The sequence below is a fragment of the Helobdella robusta genome, assembly GCF_000326865.2.
Source record: "Helobdella robusta unplaced genomic scaffold HELROscaffold_23, whole genome shotgun sequence".
NCBI classification, from domain to species: Eukaryota; Metazoa; Annelida; class Clitellata; order Rhynchobdellida; family Glossiphoniidae; genus Helobdella; species Helobdella robusta.
In genome coordinates this window covers 2,380,398-2,395,233 of record NW_008704216.1, presented here as the reverse complement: position 1 = coordinate 2,395,233, position 14,836 = coordinate 2,380,398, and the positions used below count along the sequence as shown (strand labels likewise).

Here is a 14,836-nt window from a genome sequence, read left to right as displayed (position 1 = left end):
ACAACAATCATCATCATCATCGTAATCTTCATCATCACACACGTCCAGCTCAATGCACAGGCGTTGTATCGGTCGGCAAGATTTATAACAATGAGCACAGAACTGTCGGGAATTCATTCACACACCACACGTTCCAACAATAATGCATACACACACATACACACGCACAACACATACATACATACACACACGCACACACACACGCACACACATACATACATACACACACAATCATGCAAGTAAACAACTTTTAACGCCTATAATAAATTCATACATAAAAATAACACGAACAGGCATACACAAATACACACACATACATAGGCATACACCACACATACATAGGCATACACCACACATACACAGATTAATACTTAGAAGTGAGTGTTCACAGACACGAGCAAACTTATTCAATAAGTATGTTTTATAACAGCTTATTTGATAAAAATTTGAATAAACTTCAATAAAATTTCCTAGCCTGATTTTAAAAACACGGATATTTGTTTTTTTTTATGTCTTTGTATGTGTGTGGATGTGTGTCAGCGTGTGTGTAGTGGTGGTTTTACGCGTATGTCTGCATGTGTACACTGGACAGAGTGTAGGGTACAAATACATGGCATAAAGACAACGGGCTTTAATATCTTCAACTAGTGAATTTTATTTCATACAAAATGGTTGAAACCAACTGTACCATTCCAATTTTGCGCGCTATCATATGATGTGTTGTGCGGTTACCCAAATACAAATGCAACAAAACTCATGTGTTAGATTAACAAATAAATCCGCACACAGCTTATACATCACTTACACGGCAACCGCACTCAAACCACACATCGACCACACGCCAGCCACACACTAGTCACGCTACAACTAAACGCCAGCCACACATAGGCCGCATATAAGCCCCACTCCAGTCACAAACCAGCCACACGCCAGTCACACACCGATCCCACACCCCAACACGCCAGCCACACACCGATCCCACACCCCAACACGCCAGCCACACACCGATCCCACACCCCAACACGCCAGCCACACACCGATCCCACACCCCAACACGCCAGCCACACACCGATCCCACACCCCAACACGCCAGCCACACACCGATCCCACACCCCAACACGCCAGCCACACACCGATCCCACACCCCAACACGCCAGCCACACACCGATCCCACACCCCAACACGCCAGCCACACACCAACCCCACACAAATAACAATTCCATAATAGCGCCATCTTTCTGCCTATTTGTCTCTTTTATGCCGGAAAACAAATTTTGTCTGCCTCGTTGGTTATTTTGCGCTTTTATTGATCTTTTGTTTACCGGAAGTATAACAAAGACTTTAAATGCAGGTGGTTCTTATGTGGGGGATTGCCGACAATTAAAAAAATTTCATCGTCCTTTAAACTATTTTGCTTTTTCGTAATTGTTGTTTTATTTCAACATTTTGTTTTCTGGTTGTTTGCGAATCCTTCCATGCACTGCGAAAGAAGACAGATTTTAATTAGCTCTTTGTTTAATTAATTCTTTGTTTAACTATTTTTGTATAAATTTTCAAGTGCACAAAAGCGAGCAAGATAGGAGAGTCTGTTTGAATGCAAACACCAATAAGAGCAGTAGCAATAACAAGAACAACTACTACAACAACAACATTATAAATGACATCAACAACAACTACAACAAGATGCACGTAGGCAGCACACCAGCCTACATTTCGCATCACATCACCTCTGCAAACGACAACAACAACTTTACTAACATCAACAACATCAACAAAAACATCATCCTGAACAACAACAACAACAACATCGATAATAACATCAACATCAGAAGCCACAGCAACGGCAGCAGCAACTACAAAATCGCCTCAATCGCCACCTCAACATCCACTGCCGCCTCTGCCAACAATTGTAAGCAATCAATTTACACATTGGATGCTCTGCCAGGTCAGCGCATTCGAATATCGATAACCGATTTTACTCGCTGGATACCGACGGATCGGCCATCTCCGTTTAATGATGAATATGACGTGGCTTTTAACGATGGTGGTGATGACGAAAAGTTGATCGACGACCATGATGATGATGATGACGACAATCGAGTTGTCCGAAATAAGCTCTGCGAACATGGTGAGTAGTGCATTCATCGTGTCGTGATGATTATTGTGTCGTCATCATTCATTCATTCATTCATTCATTCATTCATTCATTCATTCATTCATTCATTCATTCAATCATTATTCATTCATTTATCTGTTCATCATTCATTCATTCATTCATTCATTCATTCATTCATTCATTTAATCAATCATTCGTTCGTTTGCTCATTCAATCATTTATTCAATCAATCAATCAATCAATCAATCATTCATTCATTCATTCATTCATTCGTTTATTTATTCATTCATTTTTTATTGTCATCTAAGTCATTATCTTTACGCTTTGATATCATCATCATTATCAAGTTTGTTGATGTGATTAATTATTATCAATACTGTTATTCCCTTGTTATCACAATCTACAACACTAACTACAACAACATCAACGTAAATTAAGACATCATCAACAACAACATCACCAACATCAACACCACCACCACCAACAACAACTACATCAACAACAACAGCATCAACAAAAACACCAACAACAACATCAACAACAACAGCATCAACAACAACAGTATCAACAACAACACCAACAACAACAACCACTACATCAACAACAGCATCAACAACAACAGTATCAACAACAATTCCAGCAACAACATCAATAACAACAACATCGACAACAACATCAACTACATCAAAAACAGACCACCTGAAGGCAGGCAGCACAATATACGGTTACATCATTGATTCAAAGACCAAAGACAACAAAACCATCTGTCGGACGAAAAACGACATGACGATGACGTCAAGCGGAAGCAGTGTTGAGCTGCTCTTGATGAATTACCACCATGACGAACGCTACGATGGCAGCTTTAAAATTCTCATCCAATATCGAGGTAGAGTGGAATGTTTGCTCTTTAATGATGATAACGATGATGATGACCTGTAAATTTTTTTTAATTTATACCCTTAACTTAATCTTTTAATGATAACGATGATGATGACAATATAGCATACGACAACTGAATGCTTATGTCAATATAGCAATGACGATGACGACGATGATAAGTGCATGTATACATGTATAGTAATAATAAAATTTTTATAGCACTCAAGGCATAACTCCACGTGATTGTGGTGACGATGATAACAAAGACAACGATCAATAATGATACGAACTGATACGTGATGTGATGAAATTCTCGAGAAAGAGAGAAAAAAAAAAACATTGCAATAAAACGACGCCGTCCACCTGTTTTGACGAATTTTCCGTTAAACGCAAATGTCATTGACAAATTTAAATTTGAAAAAACACTTCAAGAATAAGTTTTGCGTTGGAAAAATATGCTGGCCACTGCATGCATGTGGAAATGTGACTCGCCATGATCTTTATGGGCCAGTTTGATGCTTTTTTTATTTTCCAAAGACAATGCAGTTTCATGTAGGCCATGTTCTGTGCTAGGCCAACCAGCCAACTTCGACTTCGAAGCAGATTTTATCTTCTCCGAAGCGTTAAAGCATGTTTACAAAAGATTTTAAATTATTGATATAATTATTTTATTCAGTCTTTGTGAATTTTTTTTCGGTTGTGATATCCTGCGATGTAGAAACTTTATTAAAAAATAGACGGTGTTTATAAGAAATGATCGAATATAATTATACCAATATTTTCAATGCAATATTTATTATACAACCAATTAGAATAACTTTATTTGAATTAAAACAAAACAACAAATTAGCTATCGGATGCCCGGACCTGACTCCGCCATCTACGGCCTGGTTCAGACGAGTGAATGACACGTGTGAAGTCGGCTGCTACGACACTGACCAATCGTGGCATCTCATTTGCATCAACGACCAATGGCAAGGCGTTCTAGGAAACTGCTCAACCAATAAGGGTTAGAGTGTCTGTTATTTTAATTAAACATAAATAAATTTTGTAATTTTCAAATTGTTCATGTCGATAAAGATAAAACTGAAAATTAAAATTTTTTTAGGAGGAATGAGATTTCAAAGAATGTCAGATCAGAACTTTTCCAATGGTTTGTTTTATGAACTAATAACTATTGATGTCATTTCGTTACAACAGCCTTCATTGCTATCAAAAACATCATCATCATCATCTCATCATCATCATCATCGGCATTATAATCAACACCACTACCAGGGATCATGATACTGCTTGTGATTGGCTGCTCGCTGGTGATTGCCCTGGTCATTATATTAGTGGGCGTGGCTTACGTCAAGTCGATCAGGTTTTCTTTCCTTCTGATATATTTTTTCATTTATGAGATGATTAAAATAATTTTATTTGATCACAAAAAATATAATAACGAAGCAACATTTTTAAACAAGAAGTCTGACGGAGATGGACTACAAGCAGTGGAAGAAGGAGCAACAACTTCTGCAGCAGCAACAACAGCAGCAGCAACAACAACATACATTTCCGCAACAGTATCAACAGCATTTGATGATGACTAATGTTGACAAGGAGGCATATTTACTAAGTGACCCCTTTGTTGCCAACAAATTTCAACAGCAGCAGCAGCAACATTTGTATCCACCAATGGGCAAGCCACTGCCCAACGACAAAATCGACAACAGCGATTTGTTTGAAAACAGCGGTGGCGTGTTTTATGACGCCACAACTCAACAACAACCGCAACAACAACTTCAACAAAAATTTATCAACACACACAATAGCAACAATAATCCTCAACAAAATGACTTCAACTGCATCATTGTTGATCATCTGAACGAGTATTCGCAAATTCTCGATCCGCCCGCTGATCTGACCAGGAAAAGTAACTTTAGCAACAACATCAACAACAATATCACCATCAACAACAACATCAGCAACAAGAATGTGGCTCCTCCTCTGCCACCACCACTTCCAACGACACTGCCAGCATCCCTCGCGAACGACCCCTCTTCTCAAAACAGCAGCAACCCCAGCAGCGCCAACAACAAAATTAAGGACGACAATCGTTTCAACAAATTGTTGTTGACGTAACGAATTAAATAATTTAAAAATAAACTAAATTTCAATTCCATTTAATTTAATTTAATAATATTCACGCATTTGCATCTATTAACTAATCATAAATTGATGAATGAATCGCATTTGATCGATTGACGATCGGTTGATTGATTGATTGATCGGTTGATTGACAATCAAGATGATTAGATACGAACATTACATCATACAGTTATTGAATGACTGTTTGTTTGTTTGTTTGTGTAATTGATTGATTGATTGACTGGTTTCACGAAAGCGAATTTTTTTAGCGTATCATTACTTTTAACTGTTATAATCACTCACCAATATGAATATATATAAACTGAAGTATCGTGTTCAAAGATTTCGTGCTTGTATTTATTTTATTTTTCTGATGAATCGAAAACTAAACTTACACTCTAATATGTAATTAATTTATTGTATTGACATTAAAACATTAACAAATGATTACTTAACTATTATATTAATTAATTATTTATTTATTTGTAAGTTGATAAAAACGACAACCGTACTAGATGAAACAGACTTCGTCTTGCCGAAAAGTTTTTCAAAAAACACAAAATAGGGCTTATTTTGTAACCAAACCTGTATATATATATACAGGTATTGTACCAAATTATTGTACAAAATACCGCCTTCTACACACACACACACACACACACACACACACACACACACACACACACACACACACACACACACACACACACACACACACACACACACATATATATATATATATATATATATATATATATATATGTATATATATATATATATATTGACATACATAGTAATGGCGTCCAAACCTGTTGTCATTAATGAGTTGTTGTATTTTCTAACTAATAATATTGGTTTGTTAGACAATGAAGCATTTGTTTTCAACGTTTCTAAGTTTTATTCTCAAGAAGAAATTGATGGCAGTTTAAAATATTTGAAAAACGAGTTTGAACAGTTTAAAAACGAAATTGTTGATAAATTGAACTTACACGGAACAAACAAGATAGACAAACTGTTGGACTGTATTTCTGTTCTAAAGTGTTTTATATCTAATAATTTGTTGGAAAAATTAGCGGTTTTTGTAAGCAAGGATTTGAATAGGGTTCCAAGATTGGAAAATGTAATTAAAGTTAATTTTGAAAGTTTACGGTGCGAAATTAGCGAATTAATTGTGAAACAACAAGCGTACATATCCAATACACTTGAAATTTTCAAGGAACAATTATCACAGGTGACTGCATTTGATAAACAAATGCATCAGGTAAACGAGAAATTAAATTTAGTGGCGTCGAATTTTAATAAAACAGTTGCTGCCGTAGAAAATACTTCCAATGTTGATTCCATTTTATTTCCACCTTTAAACAACAATATTTCAACTACTGCACGTTTTGTTAACAAAAATAATAAATTGAATAATGATACAACAAGAACTCCAACAAATAATATAAAACCAACGTGGGGTGATAGAGTCGCTATGGATATACCTAGTGATGATAACCAAAGTGACGATAATTTTACTTTAGTCCAACGGAATAAAAATAAAAACAAACCTAGAACATTACCTCTTGTTGTGGCTAAATCAGCGGCTACACTGTCGGTTCAACGTAAACAAAAAATTGATCAGACGAAAAAAGTCATTGGTAGAAAAAACGACTGTTCATCGACCATAAGACCAATGAAAATGGAACCGCGTAAAAAGCTGGTCTACGTCGGCAAGTTGGATCAATGCACTTCTGAAGACGTCATCAATCATCTAAAGTCGATCAACGTTAACGCGATATCTGCTATACCCCTGACTAAATCCATTTTCAACAAAAAAAGTTCAACTAATAATGATAATAATAATAATTCTCAAACTAGTGACTCAAAAACGAGCGCAGCTTTCAGAATTTTGTTTCTTGAAAGTGATCTAGACAAGGTGCTGAACGAGGACAACTGGCCTAACGGTGTCGTCCTTCACGAATGGTGCTTTTTCAACAATCATGTTCAACAATCGGTTTCTAACGCTGTTGCACCATCATCTATTAATGGCTAACTCAGTTTTAACTTCGTTAGACCCGGATGTCAACATTTTCAACAACATCTTCGACGAATCTCTTCTTAAACTACCAGAGGAAGTTAATTCGTTTATTAGTATCCCTAATCCTTTTACAATAATGCACATAAATAGCAGAAGTCTTTTTAATAAGATGTCTGAACTCGCAACTCTCATAAATGTTTGTAATAATTGTTTTTCATTAATATGCGTTACTGAAACCTGGTTGAATGATACAAATGTTAATTTAATTAACTTGCCTGAATTTAATTTTGTGTCAAAAAATCGTGTTTCTTCTTTAGGAGGTGGTGTTGGTATATTTATATCTAGTGTTTTAAAATATATTGTTCGTGATGACCTTTTATTTCCTTCTACATCTTTTGAATTGTTAATTGTTGAACTACTTAATATTGATTCTTATAATTATTTAATTTACGTAATCTATCGCCCTCCGAACACTGATCTAACTTGTTTTATTAATGACTTATCATGTTTACTTTTAAAAATTCCTAAATCATGTAAATGTGTCTATATTTTAGGGGATTTTAATATCAATTTAATTAGTAAGGAAAACAATAATATTAATAATGAATTTGTATATTTGATGAACTCTTTTGGTTTTTATTCATTGATCACCGTTCCAACTCGTGTTACTACTACCACTTCTTCTTTGATTGATAACGTATTTACTAACAATTTAACTATTCATAAATCTGGTGTTCATCTGTTCTTCTTTATCAGACCACTTCCCTATTTTTACCTCATTTACAATTGCTAAACCTTTATTGTCATCTAATTCTTTTTCACAATCCTTAAATTTTTGCTCTAATAATATTTGTAAATTAAATTTATTTTTTAAAAATTTCGACTGGTGCCCTTTGTTTAATTGTTGTAATATTGATGAAGCTTTTTCTTTCTTTACCAACGTTTTTAAAAATGCTGTTACACGATGTTGTTATTCTATAAGACCTTCATTTAAAAGGAAAAAACAACCATGGATAACCAGTGGTTTAATTAAATCCTCAAAAACGAAAAATATTCTGTATAAAAAGTTCTTAAAATCAAAGACCACCACCGATCGTTTGATTTATATTAAATATAAAAATTTGTTTTGTAAGTTATGTAAGGTTTCTGAAAATTTGTACTATTATTATTTGTTTAATAGGGTAAAAAAAAGTGGTAAGAAAACATGGTCTATTTTAAAATCATGTATGGGTTTAAAAAATAAACCGTCATATTTTGTTCTTAATATTAATAACAAACTGGTTACGGATGATTTGAGTTTGTGTGATTGTTTTAATAATAAATTTTCTTCAAATGTTACTTCTGTATGTAATAACGATAGTACTTTATTTAGAAATTATAAACAGTATTGTAATGTTAATATGGCTAATTCATTTGTTCTATTTGATTGTTCTGTATTTGATATTCTCGATACAGTAAATAATTTTAATAATTCTAATTCTTGTAATGAAGATTTAATTTCAAACTTTCTTTTAAAATCTACTATAACAAATATTATTTCACCTCTCTGTTATTTAATTAATTTGTCATTTAAGAGTGGATATTTTCCTAAATGTCTGAAGATCTCAAAAGTTATGCCTTTGTTTAAATCTGGTGACCCTCACAATGTTAATAACTATAGACCCATCTCTATCATTTCTAGTCTGTCTAAACTCATTGAAAAAATTGTTTTTCTCCAGCTAACTAATTTTCTGAATTCTAATAATTTACTAATCTTTAATCAATATGGATTTCGTGCTAAGCATTCTACTGAATTTGCAATAGCCGATGTAGTTAACTTCGTTTCTAATGCCTTAGAGTCTAAAAAGTTTTCAGTTGGTGTCTTTCTTGACTTTTCAAAAGCCTTTGATTCACTAGACCATACTATTTTATTACATAAATTATCTATGTACGGTGTTAGAGGTGTTGCTTACAATTGGTTTGTTTCATACTTGAGTGAAAGGTATCAATATGTTCAGATTAATAACTCCAAATCTTCTCTTACACCGATCACTACTGGTGTGCCTCAAGGCTCTATCCTTGGACCTTTACTTTTTAATATTTTTATTAATGATTTTGTTAATTGTTCAACAATTTTAAAATTCATCCTTTTTGCTGATGATTCAACTTTATTGTTATCTAATTCAAATGTTAATCAATTGGTTTCAATTTTCAATGATGAGTGATAAACGTGTACAATTGGGTGCAAGCCAATAATTTAAGGATAAATATAGCTAAAACTAATTTTATTTTATTTGGTCCAAAAATTCGCACTAACATTGTTAATATTCAAATTATGTTAAATAATAGTTGCATTAATAGAGTTGAGTCTACAAAATTTTTAGGCATTATTATTTCTAGTAATTTGTCATGGTCTGGTCATATTGAATTTATTTCACAAAAAATAACAAAAAATTTAGGTATAATATATCGTCTAAGATCTAAGTTTCCAAAACATGTACTTATAACATTGTATAATTCAATTGTTTTACCATTTTTTACTTATTGTATTTCTATTTGGGGCTTTACAACAATATCTAATTTACAAATTTTAAATCTCTGTCAAAATTTTTTTATTCGTATTTTGTATGGTTTAACAAAATCTCATCATGTCAGTCATTTATTTATTTCATCTAAAATTTTAAAAGTTTTTCAATTACATATTCTTTATACTTTAACGTTTTTTTATAAACTGTACAAACTCAATTATTGTCCTTCATTACGCAATCAACTAAATCACTTGATGGATGATCGTTCTAGAATTTTAAGAAATACCAGAGACTTTTATTTTCCAAAACCTCGCACAAACTTTTTTATTAACTCAGTTTTTCATGTTTCATGTCGACTCTGGGATTTATTACCGAGTAACGTAAAAAATTCAAACACGCTTAGTCTATTTAAGAATTCAATTTATCAACTGATTTTGGCTGATCACTTTCATTCTTTTATAAATAGTTGAACATTTATTTTTTCTAATTTATATTTATTTATTATCATAATGTTTTTGTTATTCTGAATTTGCATTTTTTTTTCTGCTAGAAGTTGGCAATAACGCTATGTTTATCTCTTATCATAATATAATCTTTATTTTTCAGTTATTATCAACACATTTTTTTTTTTAAATTTGTCGAATTTTTGGTTTAAATGTTTTCTTTTTGGTGGCCCAACAAGTGAAAACTTCGGGTCTCCTAGTAATGTATTTTTTACTTTTACTGAATAAAAGTTTGTTTGAATATATATATGTATATATATATATATATATATATATATATATATATATATATATATATATATGTTGGTAATAGACCATAATTTTTACAATATTCTATTACGTCGGTTGGTCGCAGAAACAAAGTTCAATTTTACAACACCAAAGTTAATTTTTACAACGTCAAAGTTCATCTTGACAAAGTCAATATTTCCCTATATACAGCAAGGAGCACTGATGATGATTCATTCGGAATAACTAAACGTTCACAAAAAAAAAAAAAAAAAAAAATGACAACCTCACTTCCAACCCGGCGCTTAACCAACAACGAAAACAAAGAAGTAATAAAAACTAGCATCGTAAATAGTGACAAAGAAGAATATGATGCTATCGATGAAGAAAAGGAGACCAAAGAAGATGATCAGCCAATTAAGAAACCTGACACTTAATTCGCATCAAAGTTCAATTTTACAACACCAAAGTTAATTTTTACAACGTCAAAGTTCATCTTGGCAAAGTCAATATTTCCCTATGTATACAGCAAGGAGCACTGATGATGATTCATTCAGAATCGAAATATGGCCTTATTTGCAGCATGAATTCGAAAAATAAGTTTATTTTGAATTTTAATAAACTAAACGTTCACCAAAAAACTTTAGTGAGAAAAATCGAAAAAACGAACTACAAACATATTAACGCCAAACATTCGGTAGAATTTATAGAATATTGTAAAAATATATATATATATATATATATATATATATATATATATATATATATATATATCCATGCTAGATTATCAAGCTGAATGTACAACAAATATTTGAAGTATGTGACAGATGTTCGTACAAAACAGTCAAATAAATAATATAATAAGTCACAACAAATTAATTGTATTCAAAACAATTGTTATTAAAATCCATGATATATTCTTAAAGCAAAAACATCAAATTTAAATTTGGTTTAAAAACAAAACTTTTGAAAATAAAAATGCACCTCAGCACTTTGTCGTCTGTCACCGACGTTACGTACGTACATTCTTCTATTGTTTCCCACCTTCGCACTAATTCATCAATTCCGGTTGGCGATACTTTTCTTCGAACAACTTTTGAGTCGTTAAAGTTTGAAACAAACTTTCCTAATTTAATTTCATTTTAGAAATTAGTTGGAACATCGTACTTTCAAGTTTCGAAAAGTAAGTTTGTTTTGTTTAATTAACATCCGCATTCAACCTGTTTTTTTCAATTTCGTTCAGCAATTTTTCATTAAAAAGTGCAATTAATTTTAAATGTGGTTGATTGAATGAAATTCTTAAAAAATGCATGTCACACTTCAAATTTTTTTGTTTGTCTTGAGGCGGAATGATTCTAAGCATGTAAAGTAAAGGTAAACTTTTGGTCTGCCACACAAAATTTAATCTTACTTTTTTAGAATTATTTTAAGATTTTGTATAGTTCAGTGTTTTTGAGGTTAAATTTTTAATAGTCTTTATTCATAATATTCCAAAAACAGGCAAAATGTCGAAAACAAAGACATCAAAGGGCGTGAAGAAGAGGGCCCAGAGGGCAACATCTAATGTGTTTGCTATGTTTGATCAAGCCCAAATTCAGGAATTCAAAGAGGCCTTCAACATGATCGACCAGAACCACGATGGGTTCATTGATAAGGAGGACTTGCATGATATGTTGGCCTCCCTAGGTTAGTACAGTTTGTCTCTATTGCTCTGTTTCCTAGTTCACAATTTGAATGCTAATTTGATTATTTTGATGTATATCACCACCATAGGCAAGGTACCGACGGATAAGGATCTTGACAGCATGATGAGCGAGGCACCGGGTCCCATTAACTTCACAATGTTTTTGACGATGTTTGGGGAGAAGTTAAATGGTACAGATCCAGAGGATGTGATTAAAAATGCATTTGCTTGTTTTGATGAAGATAACAAAGGTGGCTATCATCATTCATCCAGATGTCATTTCTCTTTCTTTAACTTGTTGAAGCCTCTTTGATTACTATTCTTTTCATCTCATATTTGTTTTTTTTAGTCATTTGTATAAATAATTTTTTCGTGAATAGGTTACATAAATGAGGATCGACTGAGAGAATTGTTGATGACAATGGGAGACAGATTCAATGAAGAAGAGGTCTGTAGCTCTCGTTGATGTGCACACGTTGCTGTATTATATTATTGAATCTATTCATTCCTATTGTGTACATGTGCTAATGTATTGTATCTAAGATGTATGTTTGGTGTGCCATCATGTCATGGATGTATCATGCTTATCTTGGTGCAAATGATACTATTTTTGTGTGTCATTGTTTATTTGTATTTTTATGACTATCTGAATTCAATTGTTATATGTTTTGAAGATAAGATAGGCAGGTAGGTGGTCATCATAATCACCAAACTTTAACTGGGATGATCTTTATAGAAATGGCACTGAATGCGCTGTCATCATCATCTGTCAAGTTCCTCTTTCTGAATTTTTTTTATCTAGCACCAAATGCCCAGTTTAAAACTTATCTCATTCTAATTTGTTAGCCCTTCATACCTAGTGAGGACCAGCCCCTATTTGTATTCACTACACCCCTCTCTGCATAGTTTTCTCCACACCTCCATTATCCCTTCCTCTCCTCATAGCCTCCACATCTCTTCTATCTCCCTTCATTCTTAAATATACATCACCGATACAAGATCATTTCTTCTGCAAAATACTTTGCTTTAAAATGTAATTGTTGATTAATATTATTAATAATTATTCTTATATTTATTATTTATTATATAATGTGAATGTTATCAATCCCACCATTCATTCACATTGTTCAAGCAATACCCGCTTTTCTATGTACGTAACTCTTACATAAATTAATGTAAAACCTCTGTCCTGCTGGCTTGTTTTATGTCAAATATTATTATTTTTAAAATAATATGGATAACCATAATAATGATTGTGTTTTTCATCTTTTAATACTTGTGTAATAAATTACGAAATGAATGACCGGTAAACAGGTGGACGAAATGTACAGAGAGGCACCGATAAAGAATGGAAACTTCGACTACATGGAATTCACACGTATTCTCAAGCACGGGAAGAAGGATGACCAGTGATTTGATGGATGGATGGCCAATGAATCAATGGATGGACAGATGACCAATGAGTTTGATGGATAGATGGATGGCTAGTGAATAATTGGTGGATGGGTTAGGGTTAGGATTAGGGTTAGTTAATTGATGTATGAATTATTATAAGGATGGATAGATGACCAAGGAATGAGTTGATGGAATGATGGAGAGTGAATTCATGGATAGATTATGAGGAGTAGTGGGTTGATTGATTGATTAGTTGGTTGATTGTTTGATTGATGATGGTGATTGTAGATGGCTTGGTTATCCTATGTTTGTCTAATATTTTTACTTCTTGACATTGCAGTAATAATAAGTTACCTTTCACTTGTGTCTGTTCAATTCTTCTGTAACATTATTTCCTATTTCTATTTATTATTTTTTATGTTCCATTGTCATATTCTATAGATTATTATTGTGTATTATACATGTGTGCATGTATAATATTAAGCTTAGCCTGAGTATATTAGATAATAATTAATTAATTAATTAATTTATTATTGTTATTATTATTGATAGCATCAATTATTCATTCACACAAAGTACGTTATCAATTAATCATTTAACCTTCACATTTCTTTTGCAAATCATAATTGCTATAATTATTGTATAATTGTTATAATTATTAATCACTATAATTTGCGTTTTTTGTTTGAATAATTACTTTGACCCTTATTTAGACGTTACTATTATACTGTACTAGATTACATTAAGTTGTGTTGTACTAATTTATTCAAATTTTTTCATGAAATCTCATATGCTCGTTTGCATAATTTATGCAAATTATTCTGCATAAATTTTGCAAATTAGTTGAGCTAGAATGCTGAAAAACGCCACTGTTCAACTTCTTATCATTTTATGATTGATTTAGCCTGCCCAGATATATTTATCAATTAATTATTTTATGCTTTAATTTCTTTGAGGTATTGTTATTTTTATGTTGAATTTATTTATTTATGAGGTTTTTTATTTCCATTTGTTAATATATTTTTATTATTATTATTTTGTCACCATTGTTATTCAAATTGTTATTACAATTTTTGATTGGTTGATTTTGTTGCTGTTATTATTATTATTCAGTTTATTTGTTCACTGCCTACATCACACGTTTGCAGTTGCTTATTTTTATAGGCTTTTTAAACAGCAGTTAGTTTATTTTCCAGCACTCATCAACCGCCCATCGTCATCGTTTGTTCATCATTCTTTCATCATTCTTCCATCATTCTTCCATCCACGTTCATTCCTCACAGTACAACATTATTCCAAATTCATCTTCCCTGTGTCTGTCTTTTTCACATTGTCAAGTGAGTCAGATTTGAAAAATGCTGTTTTAGTTCGTTT

At 32.5% G+C, this 14,836-nt stretch overlaps 4 protein-coding genes across 4 annotated transcripts; 3 read left to right on the top strand and 1 right to left on the bottom strand.

Moving 5' to 3' along the window:
• Positions 1 to 856: 856 nt before the first annotated feature.
• Positions 857 to 1,234, bottom strand: HELRODRAFT_172430 (hypothetical protein; the record flags this gene model as incomplete). Its single annotated transcript, XM_009019089.1, has 1 exon — positions 857 to 1,234. The coding sequence occupies one exon, from the start codon at positions 1,232 to 1,234 to the stop codon at positions 857 to 859; it is 378 nt and encodes a 125-aa protein (XP_009017337.1).
• A 449-nt stretch (positions 1,235 to 1,683) lies between these two features.
• Positions 1,684 to 5,119, top strand: HELRODRAFT_172429 (hypothetical protein; the record flags this gene model as incomplete). The annotated part of the gene is made up of 7 exons (XM_009019088.1): positions 1,684 to 2,128; positions 2,555 to 2,737; positions 2,811 to 3,002; positions 3,846 to 4,004; positions 4,104 to 4,148; positions 4,274 to 4,361; positions 4,462 to 5,119. 7 exons carry the CDS (start codon positions 1,684 to 1,686, stop codon positions 5,117 to 5,119), a joined length of 1,770 nt encoding a protein of 589 aa, XP_009017336.1.
• An 802-nt stretch (positions 5,120 to 5,921) lies between these two features.
• HELRODRAFT_172428 (hypothetical protein) lies at positions 5,922 to 7,160 on the top strand (the record flags this gene model as incomplete). Its single annotated transcript, XM_009019087.1, has 1 exon — positions 5,922 to 7,160. One exon carries the CDS (start codon positions 5,922 to 5,924, stop codon positions 7,158 to 7,160), a length of 1,239 nt encoding a protein of 412 aa, XP_009017335.1.
• A 4,728-nt stretch (positions 7,161 to 11,888) lies between these two features.
• HELRODRAFT_78681 (hypothetical protein) lies at positions 11,889 to 13,480 on the top strand (the record flags this gene model as incomplete). Its single annotated transcript, XM_009019086.1, has 4 exons — positions 11,889 to 12,069; positions 12,157 to 12,318; positions 12,448 to 12,515; positions 13,382 to 13,480. The coding sequence occupies 4 exons, from the start codon at positions 11,889 to 11,891 to the stop codon at positions 13,478 to 13,480; spliced, it is 510 nt and encodes a 169-aa protein (XP_009017334.1).
• Positions 13,481 to 14,836: the final 1,356 nt, after the last annotated feature.